This window comes from Danio rerio, chromosome 3, assembly GCF_049306965.1.
Source record: "Danio rerio strain Tuebingen ecotype United States chromosome 3, GRCz12tu, whole genome shotgun sequence".
NCBI classification, from domain to species: Eukaryota; Metazoa; Chordata; class Actinopteri; order Cypriniformes; family Danionidae; genus Danio; species Danio rerio.
In genome coordinates this window covers 60,771,307-60,783,120 of record NC_133178.1, presented here as the reverse complement: position 1 = coordinate 60,783,120, position 11,814 = coordinate 60,771,307, and the positions used below count along the sequence as shown (strand labels likewise).

Sequence of the window (11,814 nt, the reverse complement as noted above, 5' to 3'; positions counted from 1 at the left end):
GGCTCCAGGCCCTGCTTTACCACAAGTAGTGCTGAAATCCTCTTTTTCAATATACGTTTATTCGCACTGTCATTTGAAATGTAAGGCTATTCTTGTATTATTATTTTGTTGTCTTCAATTCTCACAAATAATTAAAGGAAAGTGGATATGTTTGCTTATGCACAGTCATTGTTCATGTCTGGTCTTTGTGAAGCAGGCGTCCTCTTTGACTGCTAGTAATTAGGGCTCTTTTGTGATGTTTGACTAAAAAAATCTCATTATCTATGGTTCTAAAAACCTTACAAGCTTAGGAGGAATATGATCAAATTTAGTAGACATAGCGCAGCTTATTTTGTTTGTCTTGCGTAACTGCATTCATGTGGTTTTTAAAGAGCTGTGACTATTTAAAAGAGGTCAAGAGAAAAGGCACAAAGGCAGTTTGTGGAACCGCACCTGTGAATTTGGTGATTCTTTTCAGCATCTGCTAGCAAAGGTAAATGTTGTTCAGATTTATATACTTAAGATGGCATATACACATTTTAAATGGCTATATATATATATATATATATATATGCATACTTATTTACTTTTTCAATACACGTTTTAAGTCAATGTGACAAGTGACCCATGAGATCAATTTAATCTAACTTAAAAATTTAAGGCAAACAGTAATGTGATTACAGTATTATTACAATACATAATTGCTTCTTCTTCTTTTTTCTTTTTAAAGGAGCAGAGATGATTCTTCAATACTTGTCATTCTCATTGCTGCTCTTTTGTTTCTCTCCACTAGGTAAATAATTTCACCATCTTAAATATTGTACATGCACTCTTTACTGTAATTGAGCTGGCTTGTCATGGCTTGCAATGGCTGAGATTTAACATCTATCTATCTATCTATCTATCTATCTATCTATCTATCTATCTATCTATCTATCTATCTATCTATCTGTCTGTCTGTCTGTCTGTCTGTCTGTCTGTCTGTCTGTCTGTCTGTCTGTCTGTCTGTCTGTCTGTCTGTCTGTCTGTCTATCTATTATCTATCTATCAATTTACCTCTGTCTGTCTGTCTGTCCATCTATCCATCCATCCATCCATCCATCCATCCATCCATCCATCCATCCATCCATCCATCCATCTATCTATCATCTTTCCATCAATCTACCTCTATCTATCTATCTATCTATCTATCTATCTATCTATCTATCTATCTATCTATCTATCTATCTATCTATCTATCTATCTATCTATCTATCTATCTATCTATCTATCTATCTATCTATCTATCTATCTATCTTTCTATTGTTTTTGTCTGTCTGCCTGCCTGCCTATTCATCTATCCAATCTATCTAATCTATCTGTCTGTCTGTCTGTCCGTCCTTTTTTAAACTGTTTCAAACTGTCTATGTATTTGTCTGTCTGTCTATCCATTTTCAAATATTTTTGTCTGCCTGTCTGTCTATCTCTCCTTTTCTATCTATCTATCTATCTATCTATCTATCTATCTATCTATCTATCTATCTATCTATCTATCTATCTATCTATCTATCTATCTATCTATCTATCTATCTATCTATCTATCTATCTATCTATCTATCTATCTATCGTCTGTCTGTCTGTCTGTCTGTCTGTCTGTCTGTCTGTCTGTCTGTCTGTCTGTCTGTCTGTCTGTCTGTCTATCTATCTATCTATCTATCTATCTATCTATCTATCTATCTATTATCTATCCATCAATTTACTTGTCTGTCTGTCTGTCTGTCTGTCCATCCATCCATCCATCCATCCATCCATCTATCTATCATCTTTCCATCAATCTACCACTGTCTGTCTATCTATCTATCTATCTATCTATCTATCTATCTATCTATCTATCTATCTATCTATCTATCTATCTATCTATCTATCTATCTATCTATCTATCTATTGTCTGTCTGTCTATCTATCTATTTATCTATCTATCTATCCATCCATCCATCCATCCATCCATCATCTTTCCATCAATCTACCACTGTCTGTCTGTCTATCTATCTATCTATCTATCTATCTATCTATCTATCTATCTATCTATCTATCTGTCTGTCTGTCTGTCTGTCTGTCTGTCTGTCTGTCTGTCTGTCTGTCTATCTATCTATCTATCGTCTGTCCGTCCGTCCGTCCATCCATCCATCCATCCATCCATCTATCTATCATCTTTCCACCAATCTACCTCTGTCTGTCTATCTATCTATCTATCTATCTATCTATCTATCTATCTATCTATCTATCTATCTATCTATCTATCTGTCTGTCTGTCTGTCTGTCTGTCTGTCTGTCTGTCTGTCTGTCTGTCTGTCTGTCTGTCTGTCTGTCTGTCTGTCTATCTATCTATCTATCTATCTATCCTTTTTCAAACTGATTTAAACTAAATAGAATATTGCCAAGTCTTTGTCAAGCCAACATTAAAATTTGTCTTGACAAACTTTACTGTCTAGTTTAAATAATGTTATTATAATTCACATACAGATAAAAAAGTTATACTTACAAAGTTACATTTCTTTTTGTGGCTTGATTTGTTGTAGTAGTAGTAGTAGTAGTAGTAGTAGTTGTTGTTGTTGTTGAATGAATAAAAATAAACCTTTAGTAAAGATGCTTAAATTTTTATTCAGAAAAATGCTAAGCAAAAACCATATTATCAGCATGCAAAATTGTGATATTTAATTATTTAAAAAAAATAAACAGAATTAATGAAATAGAGAACGTCTTGTTACTTTGCCTGTGAGTCAGATTTGATCTCATCTGCCATTCTAAACATATGATCAAATTCATAAGCTGCAAAATCATAAGCTGTTCTTCCATTTTCAACTTTGCATGTTTGAAACATTTACTTGAAGCATATTCTCTGTCATTCATTTCTTTTATGTTTTTATTTGGTCCTGCAGTGTTGGCAAATGGTAACTCCACAGACACTTTCTGTGACCGGCGCTGTATGGCAAATGTTATGGTCAAAAAAGAGCTGTTCAGTGGACCACTGAACGATAACTGTACCATCTTAGTAAACATCACTTCCATACAATATGAAACTATGTCTTTTGTAAGTGTGACTTTTTGTCTTCTTTAACATCTGCTTTGTTTGAACAGCACTAATAGTAATACAACTCCAATGTATCTTATGTTTTAGAACACAAAGGAGATGCAAATGACCAGTCGTATCAAGGTAAACCTGGTGAGTAGTCAAGATTTAGATATGAATTAAGACACAAATATTCTTAAAGCTTCATCATAGGAACAGGAGTACAGTTATGCTAAATTTTATCCTGTATAATAACATTCTTCTGAATGTAATAATTATTGTATTATGAGTTATATAAAAGACGAACATCACAACTTAGCAACTTACAATTCAGAAAGAACCACCAGAATAATGGTGATCTGATTGCACAATTACAGAAAAAGCAATAGAAACACAATATTCATTCATTCATACGGCTTAGTCCCTTTATTTATCAGGGGTCACCACAGCGGAATGAACCGCCAACTAATCCAACATATGTTTCACACAGTGGGTGCTCTTTCAGCTGCAACCCATGTCTGGGCAACATCCACACACAGGTTCACACACACTCATACACTATGGACAATTTAGCCTACCCAATTCACCTGTACCACATGTCTTTGGACTGTGGGGGAAACCAGAGCACCCAGAGGAAACCCACTCGAAAATGGGGAGAAGATGCAAACTCCACACAGAAATGCTAACGGGTTCAGCTGGGGGTCGAATTAGCCACTTTCTGAAAGTGCTGAACAAAATTCATTACAATAATCTTCACACAATAAAAGTAAAGGCTGTTTCAATCTTCTCCTCCACAGGAATGGAAGGATCCTGATCTCGGATGGATGCAGGAGAAAGCTAGATATCCAACAATTATTTTGCCTGTTGATAAAATCTGGACTCCACGGCTAGTTTTGGACAATGCGTGAGTTGAGCTTATTTCTAAAGCTGATTTATGGCACATATATTCTACCCATATTAATGATAAGTTTGGAGAAAGAAAGTCAGTAGCTGAAATTGATCACTTACTGTTCTTCTGGTATTGTTAAAATAAAACGCTGAAAAACTTTTTGGGGGCATAAAGCATCAACAATTGTCCTTCCAGTTCATTCATTCATTTTCTTGTCGGCTTTGTCCCTTTATTTATCCGGGGTCGCCACAGCGGAATGAACCGCCAACTTATCCAGCAAGTTTTTACGCATCGGATGCCCTTCCAGCCGCAACCCATTTCTGGGAAACATCCACACACACATTCACACAAACACACTCATACACTGCGGACAATTTAGCCTGCCCAATTCACCTGTACCGCATGTCTTTGGACTGTGGGGGAAACCGGAGCACCCGGAGGAAACCCACGCGAACGCAGGGAGAACATGCAAACTCCACACAGAAACGCCAACTGAGCCAAGGCTCGAACCAGCAACCCAGCGACCTTCTTGCTGTGAGGCGACAGCACTACCTTCCTCCGCCACTGCTTCGCCCTGTCCTTCCAGTAACACTCGATAACATATTTCTTTTACAGTAGTTTGTATCTAGTCTTTATTAGCCTTGGCTAACATGTTAAAACTAAAACTATGACCACTAGTGGAATGTTTTTTATTTATTTTATTGGCTCAATCATTAGACATTTTGCAAATATTACCACTTGTTTGGGTATGCTTATAGAACATTTAAACATAATATTCCCAAAATGTTTGTAAGGGCCTACTCACACTATGCTATCCGTACTATGCCCAGGCTCGTTTCCCGGATCATTTGAGAAGTGTGAGTGCGCTGAATCGGGCTCAAGCACGGTTCACTTGGCCGGCCCTGGCCCGGTTGGAAGAGGTGTGCCTGAGCCCGGTTCACTTGGGAAACCCGAAACTGAAAGCGAGACGTGACTTTTAAGGAACTGTTTCATATGGATTTATTAATAATTCTTACTGTTCAGTGAACGCAAACTGCCGTAGTTTATTAGAGACGCAAACCCCTCACTGCACGACAGCTGCTCGCCTTCAGCAGACCTCCTCATTCCTGCAGCACAAGAGCTTTATGATTGATTATGAGCGCCAAAAGTGGCGGATCTGTTCGACGAAATATCTGACTGCGTGTCCCCGCATCCCTAAGGACTGTTTGGCGAAATATTTGATGGCATATCAAACGACTGAAACGATATAACTAGAGAAATCTCCACTGTGCTGCTGAGTGAGAGAGCGCTTCTCACTGAACAGCGCAGCAGCGATGACGTAAGCGTGCCGAAGCCCGTTTGTGGTGTGAGCGCGGGCCGTTGGGGGAGACGGGAGGGGGGACAAGCGTGCTTTGACCCGGTTCGACGCAACTGTACCTAGTGTGAGTACGGCCTAAGTGTTAAAATTGAATGTTGCAGTAAGGCTCGAATACACTTAAAAATTGGGATTGAAGAAAGAACTGGTGTGAACGTTTTTGGCAAGTAGACACTTAGTGGTCCTTGGTGATTTATAGGTAGAAGTATTTTCGGAGATGGCTATTAAGTCAAGTCAGGTAAAGTCATTTTTATTTCTATAGCATGTCTACAATGTAGATTGTGTTAAAGCAGCTTTACGTAGATGAAGAAAACATAATAAATCAGATTTTGAAACACTCCAGGATATCAGACAGGCAGAAGAGTTGTTGTTATACGCTGGTGTGATTAAAGATTAAAACTTGAATCAGTTTAGTTTCATACAATTGTAAAAGATTATCCACTAAAGGGCAGCTTCACTAACCCCAACCAAGCTAGATAGAAGCAACAGTGGCAAGAATTAAAACCACTAATTACCAAAAGTGGAAATTAAACTTTCTTGGGAGAAAGTAGGCTTGTGTCGTGGTCACACAACAGTTTGAGCATGCGAAATTCTGTTGCATGGCACTGTGAAAAGGGGTAAGATTAAAAAGATGATTAGATATTTAAAAAAAGTGAGTGATTGGTCCATGTTTTCAATTTCTGTACAGAGAGGTCATGTTTGGATCTTCAATTGGTCAGAGGCTTGAGAAGATGAGTGCCTGTTGTTGTATTAAGACTAGATAAAGGAATCTAAACACAGATTTGTATGTCACCGAGGAGGTCATGTTTTGATCTTCAATTGGTCTCACGGAATCACGTGATGTGATTTTGCAGGTCAGAGTTCATCAAGCTTGAACTTTCTAACAAAGCGAACTGTTAAACTTGTCACACAAGCTTGCGTTTCTGGTTTAATGCGTTCGGATGCATATGAATGGTAGTCTATGGGTCGAAAAGTGAAGAGTCAGTCTGGGGACCAGTTCTCCCATGCCAAACCTGAAGGTCCAGAGCTGCAGTCATGACATCAGAGGATCAAGAATGATGAGCAACTGTTGTTGGGAAGCGTGTTAAGACTAGATGAAGGAATCTATACACAGAATCGTATGCCACAGAGGACATTATGTTTTGATCTTCGATTGGTCTCATGGAATCACGTGATGCGATTTCGCAGGTCAAAGCTTAAACTTTCCAAGCGAACTGTGAAACTTGTCGCACAAGCTTGCGTTTCTGGGGCCTCATGTACGAAGACTTGCGTGGAAATCTTACTAAAACATTGCGTACGCACAAAGCTGTAAATGTGCGTACGCAGAAAAAAATTCAGATGTATGAAACACTGCGTACGCCGAATCTCACGCATATTCTTTTGTACATCTGAATGAACGTGAAACTGAGCGCAACATGCACGAGCGCAAAACCCCTCCCTGCCTCCTCCCCCGTATGAATATGCTAATGACTCTACTTTGGCAAAACCCAACGAAAAAAGCAACGGCAAAAGCAAGCAAGAAGAGAAACTTTGAACAGAATGTGAATTGGTGGTGCTCCTTTCGGAGGCAGACAGGAGAAAAGCGGTGTTATTTGCAAGTTTGTTCTCCGGAATTAACAACAAAAGAAAAAAAATAGAGTGGGAGAGTTTAGCTGATGCGGTTAACACAGTTGGGTCTGAACATCGCACTGAGTGCATTAAAAAAAGAAATAGTGTGGTTTATATCTGTAAAATGTTGCAGCACTCGCAACAGTCTCAGTGGCGCAGCTCGTAAGACGCATGTCATCATGTTTTGACACGTTCGAGCATGAACTCGGCTCGAATCCAGCGTCTGATTAACTCTTTCTTCTTTTTTCCCCCGCTACATATCAGATTTTGCCTTCTATTTATCACGAGAAAGACAAGTAGGAATCATCAATAAGTTTGTGCATCATATTTTATTTGCACATTTATTGAATGGAAATGTTTCTGATTCACGTATGCAAATTCATCTTCAGATAGTGCCTTTATAGCAATGTGCGTGCAGTAGATAGCTCAGATTACATTGGGAAAACAGGCGACCGCTGCAAATTGTGCTTTAATGTTTAGCTGCTCAACTGTATGGTATGGAAATCTTATTTACCTGCTAGATCGATGAACCCGTCTCATACAGCTGCCATTGCAAGGCTCAGTCACTTTGTAGAGAAGAATTTAACACAACTGCCTCTAGGAGTCACCAATGGAAATAAAACAGACACGCACAAAAAATGTGCGTACGCCTGCCAGAAAGCTGCCGTGAAGCTGCGCACATTCCCACGTTCAGTTCATTGTTAGTAAATCCAAACGTGAGCGATTCTGAGCGTGAAACCTGGCGTACGCAAAGTTTTTGTGCGTACGCAGCGTTGATACATGAGGCCCCTGGTCTGGTGCAATCGCATGCATATAAATGGAAGGCTATGGGTTGAAAAGTGAAGTGTCAATCTGGGGACCAGTTCTCATATGCCAAACTTAAAGGTCCAGAGCTGCAGTCTTGACATCAGAAGCTTGAGAATGATGAGGTCTGTTGTTGGGAAACGTGTTAGGAGTAGATAAAGGAATCTATACACATATTGATATGCCACCGAGGTCTTGTGCTCTTAACTAATCTATGTCCTCTCTGATTATGTGTGGATGTGTTAAAGTATGCCACCACCATACCTTTTATATGAACCTCTTGATAAGGAGAAACAGACGGACTAACATGAGCATAAATACCATTCAAATTGGCAGTGTCTTTTTGTGAAGTGTTCTTTGCTTTGGTTGTCTTGATTAATGCAGCCTAACAATGACTGGAGGTCCGCAACCCTGTTCTTGGTCATCTACCTTCTTGCAGAGTTCAGGTACAACTCCGATCAAACACAACTAAACCAATTAATTAGAACCTGAAGCAGCATTGATCATTTCAGACAGGCGTGTGTGATCAGGGTCGCAACTGAATTTTGCAGGAAGGTAGATCTTCAGGAAGAGGGTTGGTGACCACTGCTCTTTAGAAGTTTTTAGTCTAAATTTAAATTAGCAAAGTGTATCTGCCTCTGAAACTCGACTAGGAAGGATGTTTCAGATATGAAAAGGATCAACTGCCTACAAATGAATTTTGATAATCTGGGAAATGTTCATGCCATGCTGATTTCATCCTTTACAAGGATGAAAAGTAGGAAATATACATAAAAAATATATATATTTTTTATATTTAAAAACAATCTACAGAGTAATTGCTAAAAATTAGACTCTGTTTCTTAGTATCATAATTTCTCACAATATGTGCCCTCAGAATAGACACAACAGTGGAGCCCTACACGCATGATGTTCAGGTGAGCAGGGATGGCGTCGTGGACCATGCACTTATATTGTTCACGACGGTGAGCTGTGAAATCAACCTGTTCACCTATCCTTTTGTATCAGGATCCTGTCCTGTGGCCATCAATGGATGGACAGAGAAAGGTAAGACTGAAATACCCAAATTAATTGTAAAGCAGACTGAAGCTATTTGTTTTTAGACAGACATTATTATTACGTCATTTTCTTTAGGTCATTTTTTAATGTCCTTTTGTTTTTAATCCAGGTTGTTCACTCAAACTTGACATTTCTGATGATGTGACTTTGGTTGGCGGTGATCGAGGAGAGTGGAAGACTACAGGTGTGAAAAAAATAGTGGATCCATCGCACCGCGTTTATCTTGAAGTAACTCATCTATTCAATTTTAAACCTCTGATTGACATGATTGAGTTTAGAGAGCTTGTCAGTCCTAAAGCAGAGAAAAGCCTTACGCCCCATTCACACGGGGCTTCAGCGTCAACGCTTGACTGAAGGCGTGTCTGAAGTTGGGGCTGAAGCGATCGTCATAGAAGCATCAGCCAATGAAATTCAGTCAGCAATAGGCCACTGTCTGAGCTGGTGTATTTGCATACAGCGATCTGATTGGCTGACGCTTCCATCGGCGATTGAAAAGTTGAGCTAGTCCCAACTTCTGCAGCGTGCAAAGCTTCCAAAGCGGCGCCGACGGATCCACAATGCAGTTCGGCAACGCCCGACGTCACCCATTCAAAGTGAATGGGAAGCGTTGACTCTGACGCCCCGTGTGAATGGGGCGTTAGACTAACCAGATACAGAGACAACCAGAAGCTGATGGCTTTAACCCTCTGGGGTCGAAGACCGCGTATACGCGTTTTGACCTGTGGTGTCGTCAAACTGCTGAAATGAACTTAAATTACACTTTCAGTTTTGATCGTACAGATAAGATCAATACATCAATCGAATCTGTTATGTGTCTACTTTTTGTTGTGTACACTCACAACAACAACAACAAACCTGTGTGCTTTTGCAAAATAAGGAAAACAAACAGTGTAGGCCAGTGGTTCTCAAACTTTTTTCTATCGAGTACCACCTTAGAAAAACATTTTCTCTCCAAGTACCACCAAAATGAGCTGCATTGAAATACCGTAGCGTAGTTGGACCAGTAAAGCAGCTAAAACTCTGCACAGTTAAAAAACCTGGCAGATTACCTCAGAAATATAGCCTATATATAATATATAGCATATTATATACATCATTTTTAATAAATTTTGAATTATATGTAGCATGTATATGACATATTTCATTCCTCCGTGTACCACTAGAAGGAAGCCCGCGTACCACTAGTGGTACACGTACCACAGTTTGAGAACCACTGTTGTAGGCAATCTCTCTTTTCTCTCTCCGCGAACTGCTTTTAGAAGTGCATCTAAAAGATGCGCTGAAACTCTGTGAAAACAAAACGCACAAAGATGAGACATGTATCTCTAGAAAGCTTGATGGGTCTAGTTTTAAATGCAGCTATGCATTTAAACATTACTTGATGAAGTTATCAGTATGAAACCAACGATATGTCTAGTTTCTCAGTCTGATCTCATTAGTTTTAATGCGACCACGCCCACGAGGCATTGTTATTACAAGCTTCTGAAGATGCATGCAGACTGTGATTAAAAATGAAAGGAAACTCGGCAAATACTCATCAAAGATGATGATTTATGACATCTATATAAACCTTGATATGTCTACTTTTGTATTAACCAATTCAAGTTGTAAACAAATAATCTCTTTTTATGCAATACGTATAAAAGTAAGTACTGTAAAGTAAGTGATTCTCCTATATCGCCTCATTACAGCAACGTGATCCTGCCTCTCAGTGAGCACGCTGTTCATATGTAAATTTCCAGATTTGAAAACAATAGTGGTAAAGGACCAGTGGCAAAGTAGGTAAGAAGTGCTCCGAGTTTGCTCAGTAATGCGAGTAATGTTGGTCTGTGTCATGCCGACAAACGACGGTGAAGATGTAGCCTTCAACTTCACAAATATGTATTAAAACGCTACAAAACTGCACCAAGAAATAATCCTGCGTCTGTCAGTCTCCACTGATATCAAGAAGAAGGCCAGGGGTTACAGTGAAATACTGCCTTTTTTTTCCTGCGATCATCTGCAAGGCTACATTTCCTAAGTTTCCTTTGTAAGTTTATTCTTTAAATAATTTCTGTGAATACCGAATGATAGGATGATCACTTGCGCCAAAAGCTGTTGTGATGCACGCGACTGTTTAAAAGATTTCAATGATACTGAACCGATCTGAGGCGAGGCAGTGGCGCAGTAGGTTGTGCTGTTGCCTCACAGCAAGAAGGTCACTGGTTCGAACCTCGGCTCAGTTGGCGTTTCTGTGTGGAGTTTGCATGTTCTCCCTGCCTTTGCGTGGGTTTCCTCCGGTGCTTCGGTTTTTTCCCACAGTCCAAAGACATGCGGTACAGGTAAATTGGGTAGGCTAAATTGTCCGTAGTGTATGAGTGTGTGTGTGAATGTGTGTGTGGATGTTTCCCAGAGATGGGTTGCGGCTGAAAGGGCATCCGCTGCGTAAAAACTTGCTGGATAAGTTGGCGGTTCATTCCACTGTGGCGACCCCGGATTAATAAAAGGAATAAGGCGACAAGAAAATAAATGAATCAACCAATCTGGAACTGTTGTTTTTACCAGATCTTTCTAGTGACCCTAAGTAAAGCTTTAAGATGGGGTCAGTGTATTAATCAAAATCTTAAAATGACCTGAAACTGTTCATCCATGGTTTCACTGTCAGCAAGCAAACATTTAGAAATCTGACAAAAAAAGAAATTGCAAACATTATGTAGCGTACAGTCCACAGATTAAATTTCTTATTGATTTTATCACGGTCTGGCTTTGGTCAGAAGGTTTTACGACTCCTGGCTCCAAGAAGTCTGGATTTTCGTGACAGCTTAAGTTGTTCAGGGGAACTGGAAAGATAAGCAGGAAAGCTTCAAAGACATTCCTGCCCAAATACGCTCACACACGCACACACACACCCACGAGGCTGTTCCGACAGAAAGAAAATGAACTCATCAAATCCAGAACCAGCACAAAACCAATGTGTTATGTTTTGTAAACTTTGTATCTAATTTCTGACTTTTCTTACCTGTGTAACCTCTCTTATAACCTGTATGCATGTTCCATTTAGGCCTTTGTAAAGCATAAATATTGTAAGGATAT

General features: G+C 39.5%; 1 protein-coding gene across 2 annotated transcripts in view; it reads left to right on the top strand.

Annotated features, from left to right (window-relative positions):
- Positions 1-409: 409 nt before the first annotated feature.
- The window catches only part of LOC101885757 (5-hydroxytryptamine receptor 3A), a 36,660-nt gene continuing 25,255 nt past the window's right edge, over positions 410-11,814 (top strand). The window contains exons 1-8 of one of the 2 annotated variants that reach the window (XR_012401281.1): positions 410-472; positions 710-772; positions 2,898-3,049; positions 3,137-3,181; positions 3,826-3,932; positions 8,561-8,600; positions 8,692-8,730; positions 8,852-8,970. Coding sequence is in view for 1 of the 2 variants with exons in the window: in XM_009299813.4 (XP_009298088.1) it covers positions 718-772; positions 2,898-3,049; positions 3,137-3,181; positions 3,826-3,932; positions 8,561-8,730; positions 8,852-8,970 (648 nt within the window). In the remaining variant the exon portion in view is untranslated. Of the gene's footprint in view, positions 473-709; positions 773-2,897; positions 3,050-3,136; positions 3,182-3,825; positions 3,933-8,560; positions 8,731-8,851; positions 8,971-11,814 lie in introns of both variants that reach the window. The other variant, XM_009299813.4, reaches the window with a different exon arrangement.